General features: G+C 37.9%; 1 protein-coding gene across 10 annotated transcripts in view; it reads right to left on the bottom strand.

Moving 5' to 3' along the window:
• Nucleotides 1–1,482: 1,482 nt before the first annotated feature.
• Nucleotides 1,483–16,088, bottom strand: part of LOC139948695 (histone deacetylase 4-like) — an 81,742-nt gene continuing 67,136 nt past the window's right edge. For all 10 annotated transcript variants that reach the window (XM_071946948.1, XM_071946949.1, XM_071946950.1 and 7 more), the window contains 11 exons: nt 15,887–16,020; nt 15,053–15,102; nt 14,665–14,732; nt 13,419–13,522; nt 12,092–12,289; nt 10,923–11,042; nt 10,215–10,312; nt 9,341–9,459; nt 8,801–9,019; nt 7,920–8,061; nt 1,483–6,645 (listed from right to left, as the gene is read on the bottom strand). In XM_071946948.1, the coding sequence (XP_071803049.1) occupies nt 6,603–6,645; nt 7,920–8,061; nt 8,801–9,019; nt 9,341–9,459; nt 10,215–10,312; nt 10,923–11,042; nt 12,092–12,289; nt 13,419–13,522; nt 14,665–14,732; nt 15,053–15,102; nt 15,887–16,020 (1,295 nt within the window). In that variant the 3' untranslated portion in view covers nt 1,483–6,602. The remainder of the gene's footprint in view (nt 6,646–7,919; nt 8,062–8,800; nt 9,020–9,340; nt 9,460–10,214; nt 10,313–10,922; nt 11,043–12,091; nt 12,290–13,418; nt 13,523–14,664; nt 14,733–15,052; nt 15,103–15,886; nt 16,021–16,088) is intronic.

The following is a 16,088-nucleotide window of genomic DNA, read 5'->3' as shown; positions in this document are numbered from 1 at the left end:
TCACGTAAAACTGGAATTGTTTTTGGTAATGTCCGATTAAAATACGTAAATAATGAGAGAAAACATTAGTGTGTGTTACTTGTATGCTTTCATAGTAAATGTTTCAACAAGGAACTATCATAGGAGTTTTTCCAATGCCATTTCAGGTTCATAATGGCAGAACTAATTACTTGAGCTAGAATACTCTTGGTTCCAAGACAATGGTGTTTGCCTGTACACTCAAACCAACGTTCAGATCTATGTACACGGAAAACTGTATGTAATGAACAAACATAGAGGGCATTTTGTAATTCTGTTCCCCGCAAGATGTCGGTGGTGAAGGCAGAGCCCTCTGTGTTCGTTCATTACAAGTTTGTACGGGTTGTACAGGTTACTTGTTAAGATGAGAGTGCCTTAAGAACAGCTCTTAACATCCACTGGAGTCAACATATCACCAACAAAGTCCTATATGGGGACCTACCCAAACTCTCAGCAAAAATCAGACAGAGAAGGATGCGTTTTGCTGGCCACTGCTACAGGAGCAAAGACGAACCAGTGTCCAATATTGTTCTGTGGACCCCTAAGCATGGGAGGAGGAAACCTGGTAGACCGGCACTAACGTACTCTGACATTCTCAAAATAGACACAGGACTTGAATCAGCAGATTTCAAGTCAGCAATGGGGGACAGGAAGGCTTGGGGAACCATCGTGATTTGAGGACATCACTCGACTTAAGCAAACAAGCAAGCAAAGACAAAAACGGTCGTTAAAGCCGTTATACACTTTCGGAACAGAAAAAAAGAAAAAAGTCCACAGATTTACAAATAACTTACAGGGTTTACAGAAGGTAATGGTGAAAGACTTCTTTTGAAATACTATTCCGTGAAATGCTTTACTTTTTGAGAAAACATTAAAACAATTATCTATTCTCGAAAGTGAGAATTACGGATTTATTTTAAACACACGTCATGACACGGCGAAACCTGCGGAAACAAGGGTGGGTTTTCCCGTTATTTTCTCCCGACTCCGATGACCGGTTGAGCCTAAATTTTCACAGGTTTGTTATTTTATATATAAGTTGTGATACATGATATAAGTGTGGGCCTTTGGACATCAGTGTTTACCGAAAGTGTCCAATGGCTTTAAGCAGCTCAAAACAGATGGACACTGTATAATAGAATGAATCCCAAGACCACAAACGAGACAAAGAGGCAAACCAAGTAGGCGTTGGATGGAGAACATCAAAGCATTTTTGGAAGCGTCACTTGGATGCGACAAGCACAAGAAAGATCAAGGTGGAATGGTGATGAAGAGGCCTTCCGTCTGTAGTGGAGCAACATAGGCAAGATAGACAGATAGACACCTCTATAGAATTGGGGATTGGTTGCCAAACAGAGGAAATTCTCTAAAACTTATGTGAACAAAAATGTGCCCATTATATCAAAGTGTTTGACGAAAAAAGATTAAAAAAAAACTCAAATTAGATTCCAATGTTGTTTTTTTTCGGGTCTTTTAATTTTTACATTTTTCAGCCACACAAGTGGTATACAAAATACATGGCCAACATTGTACACTGACTACAGTACATCGGAAACAACATGCCTGTTCCCATAGCAACAACTCATTCAAACAACGAGGGAACCGTTTAAACAAAACTGATGCACACACATCAAACTCGTAATACTGGACGAACCACAGCTCATCTCAGTCAATGTTTTACACAAATGATACAATCATATTTTTATAACATACTACATGTATATGCTTTTTTTTTATATTGTTCTCTTCACATAGCAGAGGCGCATTATTAAAAATGTATCTACAAGGTTTTTAAGTAAGTTTACTCTTTCTTTTTTTTACATCAACTTCACAGCAAATTATTATCTAAGTATGTTTTTGGTTGTCACTAACATTTTAAAAATAGTGAGTAATGCTGATCATTTGTTAATGTTTTAGTTTTTTCACCCTTTTACATTTTAGACTTTTTAAGCTGAAACTTATTTTTAAAAAACTAGTGGGCCATCGTCTTTATTTCATTACTTTAAACCATGGAGATTGTAAGCTAGTCTGCTTCCCAGATGTGAACTGGTTTGCTGCAGTTTGTATCAGCTGCCACTAGAGGGCGCAATTAACAAGGTAGATTTTATGACCGACGCATGTTTTTAAGTGATTCATAAACCGGGGCAAAAACATGCTAAGCACAAAAAAATCATGCTGAGCAGAAACAGGTTACCAGCCAAAATGACATCAAGTTCACATTGCTTCAACTGGTAAACCACGCTAAGCAGTTCCTTCTGCTAAACAGCTTTGTGACATTAGGCCCAGTTTACTTGTTTGTCGACCCGGTTAGTCAAGGACTTCTCTTTGTTCTCCCATTGTTTGGACCTCGTTTTTGTAACGTCACAGGCACAAGTTGGTTAAGCGAAAAGGCGCCCTCACTGTGTCAAAACATATGGATCCCTTTTGTTAACATCTTTAATTTCAACAATTGACAACCATCACCTCTGACCAATCAAAACACAGATAAGGAAAGCTTACGTCACTGCACGAATTATTGTATCAAATGAAATCATTGAGTCTGTAAAAACTAGTGCCTGTTTTTGTCCTCTTTGTCCCCCCGAGGACAAAGACGGGGGAACAAGTCTACAATTAGAAGCACTCACATTACATGAAATGTTTATGCTGCGACATTGTTTTTGTACCTTCGTATGCTGAAAGTTCGAAAAACTCAATTGGAAACCTACAACAAATTTCACAAAAAGGAAACAAACCAAAAACCAACTTTGTTTTTCCGTAACAGACTTGTTGCAGATATTGTTTTGAAGTAATGTAATGAACTTTAGGTGACAACGGACACCATTGGTAATTGTCAAAGACCAGTTACTTGGTATATCTCAACATATGCACAAAATAACAAACCTGTGAAAAATTGAACTCAATTGGTCGTCGAAGTTGCAAGATAATAATGGAAGAAAAAACGCCCTTGTCACATGAAGTTGTGTGCTTTCAGATGCTTGATTTCAGGACCTCAAAATCTAATTCTGAGGTCTCGAAATCAAATTGGTGGAAAAATACTTCTTTCTCGAAAACTACAATACTTCAGAGAGAGCTGTTATCACAATGTTTTATACTGTCAACAGCTCTCCATTGCTTGTTACCAAGTAAGTTTTTAAGCTAATAATCATTTTAAGTAATAACCAATAGTGTCCACTGCCTTTAAAAGCAACTTTTGACTCATTTTTAAAACAACTCTTGCGACTTGACAAAAATAACACGAGGTAAAAAAAATTCCAAGTGAAACATTTTGATCACTTTTTTTTCTAGTCAACGCTTAAAATGAAAAGGCCTACCACTATTTCAAAACCCTGTCTTCCGTCACGACAATTCACAACATTAACTTGAATGTTTTTGAAAACGTAATACTTTACAAGATTACAAGGGAGAGAAAAAAAAGAGAACAAACACAATTCATAAAGACTATATAATATACTGAAGAAATCTTGTAAAAGCTGTTGTAACAACGACAATGAATAGACAGACAGGAATAAAAAAAAAACAGAAAACTAAGGACTTGCATAACAAAACTGAAATCAATTAAAATCAACAAATTCCTGGCAATAGAAGAAAAGAAGTTTTACGTGGAAACCAATGTTTAAGTAGGTACCAATTTTACTTCAAATAATTAAGTTTATTATCTTAACATTACACCCCCCCCCCCACACACACACACACGCACACAAATCAAATATTTCACTTTTGTTAAAATATATTTCTGCAAGAACAAAGCCCAATGATTGATTTCGCACGTTGTACCATAATCACAAAAAGTTTAAAATAATAAATGTACAGATCGAACATGAAGACGGCACCATAATTTTCTCATTTTAAAACAAAGAGCACTAATATATCATGCAAAAGACAGCCGTTCCCACTTTCATAAGCCTATAAGCGCAACTTTGCTCAACAAATTCATACAGTTGCTTTAAGAACAAGCAAACTTCTTACCAGAATAAGGTTACCAGCTCAAATACCACATCACATGTAACATCTGTGATTGGTATCCCGCTTGTTTCTTCGCTTAGCAGAAAATGTTCAAGCACCATTGTCCGCTTTAAGAAGCTCTTAGAAATTTTTCCCCATTTTACCAGCTGAACATGCCATGTAAAGTCAATTGCTTGCGGCAGGTTCCAAAGCCCTTTTCACTGAAAAAGCAACTTGCGTTGTTAAAGGAACCGTTGCCTTAAATCGGACGAGTTTGTCTATAAAAAAAGCGTTTGTAACCGTTTGTTATAAAATGCATATGATTAGAAAGATAATTTAAAAGTAGAATACAATGATCCACACAAGTTTGCCTCGAAATTGCGTGGTTTTCCTTTTACTGTGCGAACTGACACGGTCGGCCATTTATGGGAGTCAAAAATTTGACTCCCATAAATGGCCGACCGTGTTAGTCGACGAGGTAAAAGGAAAACCGTGCAATTTCGAGGCATGTTTATGTGGATCATTGTATTCTACTTTTACAGCATCTTTCTACCCATATGCATATTATAACAAACGCTTTTCAAAGACCAACTCGACCGATCCAAGGCAACGTGTTCCTTTAATTTTTCCCCGCTTACCGCCAATGCACAAATCACAATTCCAAAGTGAGATTTATAGATGAAAACCAAACCCCGGCAAAAATTTAAAGAGCCACTCTTATGCGTAAAAACAAATAGCCACGCACAAAACCATTCTGCTAAACCAGGAAGATGTTTACCAGCTAAAACTGCATGTGACAGATACCAGTTGTAACTGGTTCCCCACTCATCTTTTACTCAGCTGGAACTTGCAGTATTTTCTGTACAAGCACCTCAACGAAAAGCGGGGCAGGCTTTGCATGAAAGCTACGGCTTGCGATATTAACCCCCAACAAACCACCATTCTCCGCTGGCCAAATGCCAGATAAAACTCGCAAGTAATCCGGCTGGCTAGTTCGGTGTAGAAAAGCATCCATATTTCATTTCAAATAATGGATCGGAGAAAAAGCTGGTGGCCTAGTGGAACAACAAGCTAACTGGTCCTGGTGACCAGTCACTGACAAAGTTACGGGCAAACCCTTCAAATCTCAACAGGGGACAACAGACAACAGTTCAATGAACCTCCACATTAGACTGCAGGACTTGCAATCACAAAGTTGTGGGTTCGAATCCCCCAGCTAAACGCTGATTTCACAACAATGACTAGAATAAATATTGTCGTCTAGTTACTGAACCACAACTTCTTGATTTGTGCAATTCACAATCATAAACGTTAAACCAATGTTTGTATGTATGAGGGAGATTGGCTGTTGCCAGCTTTGTGCTTATATCCCTTTGTGGGAGTTTGCAGAGTTCCCTTGATGGAAAGATCATTCAAACAAACAAACAAACAGTGTCTGGATTGAACGATTCCATACTTCTTCACACCTCAGATATGGAAGATCAAACTTACTGACATCTTATAACTTTTATTTTAGTACTTTTTTTTTTTGCAAGTAAATTATTACAAACTTTTTAGTTAGTTTATCTAGCTTTCCAAGCAGCAACATGGATTCCAATCAAAAGTACATTTTATTTAATCGGACAGTTCACTGTCATATTATTTACATTCTGTGATTATTTCTTTCTTTTTTAATGGCGGAAGGATTAAAAATATCACAGAAATCATTATTTGTAAAAAGTAAAATGGTCCATCTCCGAAATAAGCGCCACTCGGCCGACCTCGTTTGACGGAACAAAAATAAAACTACGATATCTGTACAATAGCATTTATGTCTATACACATTTTTTCCCCTCAAATCACTGCCTTTTCGTTGATTTTTCTTCGCTTTTCACAGGATTATTCTCACATGCAGGAGGCTGGAGGTGGCTTCATATTGTACACAAGAGTTGCAGCATTTACATGCAGACACGGCCAGAAAATAGTAGAATATATAAACACCAAGGAGAACAGCGTACACACTCTTGTTTTAGTATATATATATATATATATATATATTTATAATTCTTTAACAGCAATACATGTACTATGAATTGTGGAGGTTTTTTTTTTCATTGAAGCATATCGATACATCACATTTTAACATGATTTTTTATTTTTATTTTACATTTAATTGTTATAAACACCACACACAAAAAACTAAACAAACAAAAAAATATTACAGATAATAGGTTTGTGTGTTTCAAAAACACGATGCATTTCAACTCCCAAGTTGGTCAGGTCTTTTTTTTTTGTGGGAAGAACCTGGATTGGAGAAGGATAATTTGGTCCCCAAAAATTTTGCGCCCAGAACCAACAATGGATCGTTATTTTTTTTCCATTTGTGGTTCCCCTGCTTAGTGGCGTATTTTTTCGTGTCGTCGTGTCGCCAAGTACACCACAAGAATTGGACCACGTAAATCCATAACTCAGTCTCAGCCAGTCCTGGTGTTTCACCCAACTGCTGTTTGAATTCGTTAATTCGTCATGACTGTTGTGCATGAAACAGCGGTAAGACTGCCAACTGCCAAACTGCAGTTACAAGGTGGCAAGCTGTGTTCTTCAAAACATCAGAGAACGGACAGGCCATTTTTTGATTTTGATATTTCACCTTGGCATCAAGACTATGACTTAGCTTCACAGTCTTCTTCTTCCATCGGTTCGGATCTGCAAAGGACAAAACAAATATCAAAGTATGAATTCAAGGTAATCAATGAACAATTTAGCTAACAATTTATATCAACAAATTAACTAAAAAAACAAACGACTCATCATTTCTAACAACACATTTAAACTTCAAAATTCTATTAACAAGTTAACCTAAAAATCCAAACATATATAACCCAAACTCTAAATCCTATCAGCAAATTTAAACTATGAATATCCATCATCCAACACATTAAATAAAAAAATAAAAACAGCTTTAAATTGGAATCAACAAATTTAAATTTGATAAGAAACGACTGTAAATTTCTGTCAAGAAATGTTAACTTAAAATATCTTCCAACAAATTAAAGTACAACAACCAACAAAAGACTTCATATTTTGATAAACAAATTAAGTTTAATTACTATTAATTATTCAACCAAAATATGCAGCAATCATACAGGCAATCATAAGAGCAAAAGGATAGTTCAATATTATATACTAAAAAAGAAAAGGTAACGGGTTATCTAGATTATAAATGAACAGACTGAAACTAAAATATAAAAAAATTAAAAAGCAGGAGAAAGGGGCCGGGGATAGGAGAGTAGAATATGGGTATATAGAGAGCAACAATTGAAATCCAGATAACAAAATAATAAAACAGCATTTGTACACGGGCTTATAATAAAACAAATAAATGCAACATTAATCGTAAATGCAAGAAAGAAAATGACTTCCAAATTGTAAATTCAATTCAATTCAAATACACATTTTAATCCCATACTTTCATGAAAAAATATTGACAATTACATGTACAACGGAGTATAAAGCAAACATATCATTAAGTAAGAGTAAACATAAGTGTAATAAATAGAGTATGGGGCCGTTTTGGTAAGCATAGGCTTGTAAAAACAGCCAGACAGACAAATAAACAAAACAAACTGACAGACAAGCAGACAAAAGGACAGATGAACATAAGACATGACACAACGAGTTCATAATATTAGCGGCAAGCACAGTTAAAGCAGAAGCGATATAAATCAGGCTTGTGAGTGGACCCTTAAAAAAAGAGCTGAAAAACTAGAATGATGTAAGAATGATCGTGTAACGTCAAGTGAGCGCGCTTCACGCATTTACACTGGTCGAATTGGGGCATCCCATGAATCCAGTAACTAGGCTGATCAAAAAATCATCCTGATCAATAACAAAGCAGATGTCCGCTTTAAAGCACAGTTTTTTACAGGCCTGATAAATAAAATGAACATTCTTATGAGTGGAATCTTATCTTGATTTACCTGGCGTTTTGGCGGACAGACAACAGAGCCATGGCAGACACCGTATCGGCTTCATCCTTCTCCCGTTGCAGAAGCTGGGTCGACTCCACGGCTGAACAATCAACAAGAGGTCCCAAGGCTCGTACACTGGTCCAGTATTCAGCTGTAAAAAAAAGGGGAGGAACAATAATAAAAATAATAGTACACTTATATTTATTTTGGTACAATGCTCTGAGGCACTTCACAAAAAGCTTTTAAAGGCAGTGGACACTATTGGTAATTACTCAAAATAATTATTAGCATAAAACCTTTCTTGGTAACGAGTAATGGGGAGAGGTTGATAGTATAAATCATTGTGAAAAACTGCTCCCCCTGAAGTAACGTAGTTGTCGAGAAATAAGTAATTTTCCACAAATTTGATTTCAAGACCTAAGATTTAGAACTTGAGGTCTCGAAATCAAGCATTTAAAAGCACACAACTTCGTGTGACAAGGGCGTTTTTTCTTCCATTATTATCTCGCAACTTCGACAACCAATTGAGCTCAAATTTTCACAGGTTTGTTATTTTATGCACATGTTGAGATACACCAAGTGAGAAGACTGGTCTTTGACAATTACCAATAGCGTCCAGTGTCTTTAACAAGTATATAAAAACTAACGGGTATATCAAGATGATTTACCTTTATAAGCATAGAAAAGTACACAGGAATAAAAAACATTCAAAATTTAAAATTAAATGACAATAACTTCCTATCATAGTGGTTTGTATAATGACATCACACGATTGACTTGCTTTTAAAATCATTCTTAGCTTTTTGTGAAATCGGCCCCTGTCTAAAAAATCTCATCCCTGGACAATTAACAAGTGGAGGCGGGGGAGGTTCAAAAACTCAAACACTTACACTGGATCTCGATGGCCCTGTGCAGACACTCCAAGGCCTTGTCATTGGGCACAGCCTTCAGGGCTTGTTCACTGAGGGCTGGTCCCTCATCACCCAGGAGGACCTGAGCACAGACCTCAGAGGAATCGCAGATCGCTGGAAGGTCGTAACCCCCCTCTAAGGCCAGTACTACACGACCTCCTGCTAGGGTCATCAGCTGTCTCGTCATGTACCCAAAACCTGAAGAAATATTAATAATAATAATAATAACAGGCAATTATAGAGTGCTCGTTCATGTACACTGGGCACCACAGCGCTTTACAAGTATGAGAAATGTGGAAAGTGTTTCTTTGTTTTATCAACAAGTAAACTTTCATTCACTAGTTTCAACAGACACGAACAACCACCACACCTTCACATACAAATTTCTCAATTTTGACAGTTTTCAAACCGAACCATACATGTATCTCTTGCACTGGATTTCATGTCTGCTTCCACCTAGGGTCTCAGAGTCTACCACCGTTGCCTGAAAATATTTGCTGAATTCTTGTGGCAACTTACATGCAGGGGTGAGTAGATACCCTCCAAGGGGGTTGGCGTGTCCCTTAGCAGCGTCAAAACCAGAAGACACTAAGATCACATCGGGAGAAAACTCCCTGGCGATGGGTAGCACCACAGACCTGCAAGTGAAACAAATTTTTTTTAAACACTGTTGCAAATAGCAGGGCATGTGATTGAAAACTCCTGAGTTCAGGATTTTCTCAACATTTCCTTGGGCTTTCAAATTTTCTTGAAAGAAGTTAAAACAGTAACCAAAGGGAGAAAAAATCGTTCACATTTTGGGGGAAATCTGAAGTTTTGTCTTTCTTGTAATGCACAGAGTCTGTAAACCTCCTGAATTGTAACATCTGGGTGGTTCTGGGTCTAGAACAGGGGGGAACCTAGGACCGCAAGCATTTTAAAACATATTCACATTTGCCAAATACCCTCCCTGAAATACTGGCCATGAAGGGTGTAATACATTCATAAGTCTGGCCTAGAAACACCAAGGACTGAATACACTCACGACTCAAACTTCACACACAAACTGAAGTAATGTGGGCCCAGGTCAAACCTAGATTTTTATCAAGCTTGATGAGCTAGTCCAAATGCCTGTGCGAAATCATAAATTGCAGGCTTGATGCACCACACTCTGGGGCACCAAGGCAAGGATTAGGGGCATGGAGGGTTATTTGAAGTATTATTTTTCTCACAAAATTATAAATAATGTATGAAAGTTTGTTGAATGGTCCGGGAGGCTTGGTGAGATTCAACTGAACTAGATATTTAGAGCTAGCATCAAGATTATTTGTAGGCTTTCCTGGGTTACCCAGGGTCCGCCCTCTTGTAACCGTGAGCTACGCCATGTTTAAATCCACAAATCTCCCTTACGTACCTGAACGCAGCCAGGTATTCAGTGTCCCCCATGGGTGGGTCCAGGTTACCATGGAAGGCAATGTTGACATTGTAACCGAGGCCAGCACCACATCCGCACTGAAACAAAATATGACAACAAAATCAATGTGAATGTTGAGCAATTAGTAGGTTTTTTTTTTTTTTTTTAGCTGTAAAATTGTACATCACGTCCAAATATGGCCTGTGGGCCACGAAATGTGATAGAGAGTAATATTTTGGTTCAAGACACTGGACACTAATGGTAATTGTCAAAGACCAGTCTTCTCAGTTGGTGTATCTCAACATATGCATAAAATAACAAACCTGTGAAAATTTGAGCTCAATCGGCCGTCGAAGTTGCGAGATAATAATGAAAGAAAAAACACCCTTGTTACAGGAAGTTGTGTGCTTTCAGATGCTTGATTTCGAGACCTCAAATTCTAAATCCGAGGTCTCGAAATCAAATTTGTGGAAAATTACTTCTTTCTCGAAAACTACAAGTACATTACGTCAGAGGGAGCCGTTTCTCACAATGTTTAATACTATCAAACTCTCCCCATTACTCATAATCAAGAAAGGTTTGATGATGATAATTATTTTGAGTAATTACCAATAGTGTCCACTACCTTTAAATCAGAAAAATCAAAATTTAATTTCAATGTATAAAGGGAGAAAAGAAAAACACGCCTTCCTTAGGATCTTGGCTTACCTCATCAGGGGCCCCAGTACCAGGGAAGAAGTTGCCCTCATCATGCCGATGCAGGGAGATGTAAAGAACATGAGGATCCTCATAGAAGATCTTCTGGGTTGAGTTACCATGATGGACATCCTGTATGGTACGGTACAATCAAGTCTTAATTCATTAATCTGTTAAAGGGTTTGGGTACTTATTGTAGGACACAAAACACAAAAGTTCAAAGATTGACATTAAAGCCATTATACACTTTCGGTAAACAGTATTGTCCAAGTCCCACACTTCGTGTATCACAACTTATATATAAAATAACAATCCTGTGGAAATTTAGGCTCAATCGGACATCGGAGTCGGGAGAAAATAACGGGAAAACCCACTCCTGTTTTCGCGCGTTTCGCCGTGTCATGACATGTGTTTATAACAACTCCGTAATTCTCGTTAACGAGAATTTATATTGTTTTACCGTTTTCTCAAAAAGTAAAGCATTTCATGGACTAATATTTCAAGAGAAGTCTTTCACCATTACCTTCTGTAAACCCTGTAAATTATTTGTAAATCTGTGAACTTTTTTTTTTTTTTCTGTACCGAAAGGGTCCAATGGCTTTAAACTCACACGGTTTAAAGATAAATGATGTTGGGAAAGATTGCCTTAAAATATTACTTGCTGAGATGCTGTAGTTTTTGAGAAATGAGAGAAACAATGTCACAAAAACTACTTTGTCTCAATGAGACGAAATATATTTTAGCATGTACAATTTATTTACGTGACTCTCCTGAAAACTTTGCTCTGTGATTTTCACCTTTTTTTCCTCAAAAACTTGATGACTAATGAAGCTGAAACTTCTACAGGTAAATTATATAACAAACATCTTCATTCACTGCGAGTATGGATTCATGTCATGGCCAAAAAAATTGATCTACAAAAGGTATCAAACCCCTTTCAATCGTCGCGGTACCCGCAGGTAAGGATTTGAACTACTGCCTCTAGCTATTGAGCAATCTCGGAGGTCTAGTTGGTAAGACACTCCACTAGAATTGCAAAGGTTGTAGGTCATGTATTTTGAACGCATTGGTGGTTCGAACAGCAGACGGAGCCTGGAGTCGGAGCCAGAGCCCAAGCCAACGTTTTTCAAAAAACCCTCAATTGACACCAAAATTATGAAACAATTTTGAGATCCACTTACCCAATCGACAATCAGGATCTTGTTCAGCTTGAGTTTGAGGCGTAGCTGTTTGGCGGCGATGGCCACCGAGTTGAAGAAGCAGAATCCCATGGCTTGAGACGTCTCGGCGTGGTGGCCCGGTGGACGCACCACGGCAAGGCCGTTCTTTAGCTCACCAGCCGCTACCTTGAAGGCCAGCTCGATAACTGAGCCGGTCGCCTGATGGAAGGGACAGTTCAAAGAAAGAAACACTCTTACTGTCTGAGCAATCAATTCTGGTTTTAAATGATAAAACTATTTCACTCTACAACATCATATTTAATGTGGTACATACTACTACACAGTTGGTTGATTGATTGAATTTGTTCAGATATAAAACATGTCAAAAATACATACACAATGAGAAAAGACAATGAAATAAGATAAACCAAAGTGGAACAAAAGAAAAAAAAGACAGCAGAATATTATCCAAAGAGAAACCCCAAAAAGCCATTATTTTAGGCTTATTTCCGTTGGGGTCCTACAAAAAAAGGCAAGAGACATAAAAAAAGAAATGGAAGTATCAAAACCAGACGAACCTAGACAAGAGCAATAAGGAAGAAACACGGAAAACAAAGCAAGAAAAAAACCCGAAAAATAGTAAATAAATTATTAATTAAATTATTAGTTCACAGTCAACCCTATAACACAAGCATGATATTTGGCTCTTGCAAAAGTAGGAACCATTACCGAGTACAAGGGCTAACCTACACTGCATAAGAATATAGGTTTTAGACTTTTCAGGCTTTTTACAACAATTTTGAGGGTCAAAGAATCAGAAATCAAATTAAAGTAGGAAAGAACATCATGCCTGAAAACGAACCAATACAATAAAATAGAACTTAAGTGTCCCTGTGTGGGACACTTCTTTGGGCCATTTATGCATACAAGTCACACAACAAAATACGCAAAATATACATAGAAAACAATTGTAATATAGAACGATAATATAGAACGCATAGAATAGTTAGAAAAGTTAAACATCAAAAGTCAACATCGACAGATTACGTTAATATAAACATCATACATCAAAACTGAATGTAACAGGTAACTCTGGCAGTATGTATATCAACAATGGACCTTGTGCATTGACGTCATCCAGCGCATCTTAGAGGAAAAACGGTGACGAAACAATCGAGACGCACGGATTTGTACGCGCTGCGCACAATATTGACCAATGAACAACCTCCTATTGACCTCTAGGTGAGGGCGCCCTACTGAATTTAACGTCACTGTTCCTGTTGTTGTACAAAGAGGTCATTTGGACAGTCCGCGCTAGAGTGAACTATAATTTGAAAGGGTTACTTACAATCCTTGCCGCGCTGGGCGAGTGTAAATCATTCCAGACAGTATCGTTGTCCACTCCCAGGCCTCCGCATTGCAACCAGGTGAAATTCAGCTTAGGGATACAGGCTGTGAAATAAATCATAAAAGGGGATTAATCCATTGTCAAGTCAAGAGAAAATAGTGATAAACCACATACAATTTTCAGCATGTAAACACAAAGTCCTTAATAAGTACAATATTATTATGATATTATTATTATTAAGTGAAAGAAAGAGTGGTGACGAGGTCTCGAATGTTCGTTTAAAACCGGCAGGGTCGTGGCCAAGCGATTAAAGATCGAGCCGAAAGCTGTGCGATAAGGGACCGAGAGCCGAAGGAGAGGTCCTTTATCGCAAGGCCCTGACACTGCAATGTTTTAAACGAAATTCAAGAACGAGTCACCACTCTTTTATTCCCATTCATTTAGATGCCCTTTTTTTGCTCTCCACCAATAGGAAAATAAAAAATGTCTGGGGTATTTAAAGGAACACGTTGCCTTAGATCGGACGAGTTGGTCTATAACTGAGCGTTTGTAACCGTTTTTTATAAAATGCATATGGTTGGAAAGATGTTTTAAAAGTAGAATACAATTATCCACACAAGTTTGCCTCGAAATTGCGTGGTTTTCCTTTTTCGAACTAACACGGTCATTTATGGTCGGCCATTTATGGTCGACCGTGTTAGTTGACGAGGTAAAAGGAAAACCGTGCAATTTCGAGGCATGTTTGTGTGGATCATGTTATTCTATTTTTACAACATCTTTCCACCCATATGCATTTTATAAAAAACAGTTACAAACGCTCAGTTATAGACCAACTCGTCCGATCCAAGGCAGCGTGTTCCTTTAAGATTTTGGGGTGTAGCAACTAAACTCAACTGACTTTGGGGTTGAACAATTGACCAGATCAGATTTGAACCGACGACCTCCGGACTAATCTGCCGGCGCTTTACCAACTTAGCTATCTAGCCCTATGTTGGCGGTCTCCCTATTTTGTCAATATCTTTGTTCGGGGTGCCAGTTAGAAACAAAAATCAACTCTTACATCTTTAAGCTTTCCAGGTACAGGTGTTTTCAAAATCTATTTAATTTCAAAGGGAAATATTTCACAGAAAAAAAAAGGTTCTAGTATGAACTTCATAATCAGTAAGTTTTCAGATTAAAATTAAACATTGTTTGTTTCCTTTCTAGTCGTGAATAACACATTAAAGGGAAAACCTGGCAAACTCACCTCTCTTTTTGCTGTCTATCTTTGACCTATTGGGCTGGCTGGTGCCGTAAAATAAAACATATCCCTCACTGAAACAAATAAAGAAGAACAGTCATTATTAATTAAGTAAAATGAAAACCCTTGAAAGGAAAGGTACACGTTTGGTACATGTAACTACATGTACTAAAAAAAAAAAAAAAGTGCCAGGCAAGAGAGGCAGCACTGTTTTAGATTGTCATGAAAGATGTGGACCAGTGCAAAGGCTGGCGGACTAGTGAAATGACAAACAGGCTGGTCCCGTTGGCCAGTCACTGAATAAGTTAAGGGCAAACCTTGTTTCTTCCTCTGCTTTTTTTGTATAAAAAGAGTAGGAACCTGCGAAGGAAATAAAAGTTGAAAAGAAGCTCACCTATGGCAAGATTGTAGCTCATCTAATGTTGCTTTTCTGGTCCTTATACGCTGTCAAGTCAAAGAAAACAAAATATTCTTGTTATTAGTCAATTTAGGATCAACCAAAAACCATCCTTTTAAACATACGCTTTAGACTCAAAACTTGGAAAGTGCTAGATATTTAGTTATTTGTGCGTATCTATTTTAACCATGTGTTCATTTCAAATTTCAAGAAAAAATAATGGAAACTTTTTTAACCTGGGCCCAATTTCATAAAACTGTTTAGCAGAAAATAGTGCTTGACAAATGTCTTTGCTCAGAACAATTTGAGTGGGGCACCAGCCTCAACAACGCAAACCTAATGTAACTTGGCTGGTAACCTGTTTCTGCTAAGCAATACTTTTTTATGCTTAGCAAGTTTTTGTGCTTACAGGCTTTATGAAATGAGCAAACATAACCGTAAGTCTGGATTTGGATAAAGGTGGGAAATTTCTCAAGAGAACATGTACCATAGGACTGGAAACCCCATAGAGTTATATGTAAGAACTAGAGGGCACACTGGTGATGCTGCTTGCACAAACGCGACGGGACCGCAAAATTACAAGCGCGCAATTCTGTACGCGTGTTGAATATGAAATACACGTTTAAGGGTTTTTTATTGAACGCTCATAGATCACGCGATGCTGTTCCACATTACAAAATGGCCGCACAAACACATGCTGTGAGATGGCTGTTTTGTCAACTTAAAAAATGGCCGCCTGCGCGCATGCCGGGGCCTGATATAGGCCAGTGCGCTCTCTAGTTCTTATATATAACTCTATGGGAAACCCAAATAAGAGCCATCTTTTCTCACCTCACATCGGGAAGCAATCCCCCTCTCCTGGAGCCGAGCCCAGATGCTCTGAAGTCGTCCAGGGTGTTCAGGATGAGTCGCGTTGTTCCCACACGTACACTGATGCTTCAACATCAATGTGTCGTAGGCAAGCCCTAACAGACATAATCAAGGAATTACAGCAACAAATATGAACCTCAGTTATCTAAAGAAAGCTCAAATT

This window comes from Asterias amurensis, chromosome 16 (assembly GCF_032118995.1).
Source record: "Asterias amurensis chromosome 16, ASM3211899v1".
In the NCBI taxonomy this organism is placed as follows: Eukaryota; Metazoa; Echinodermata; class Asteroidea; order Forcipulatida; family Asteriidae; genus Asterias; species Asterias amurensis.
The sequence above is the reverse complement of the archived record's forward strand: the minus strand, read 5'-3'. Positions and strand labels throughout refer to the sequence as shown.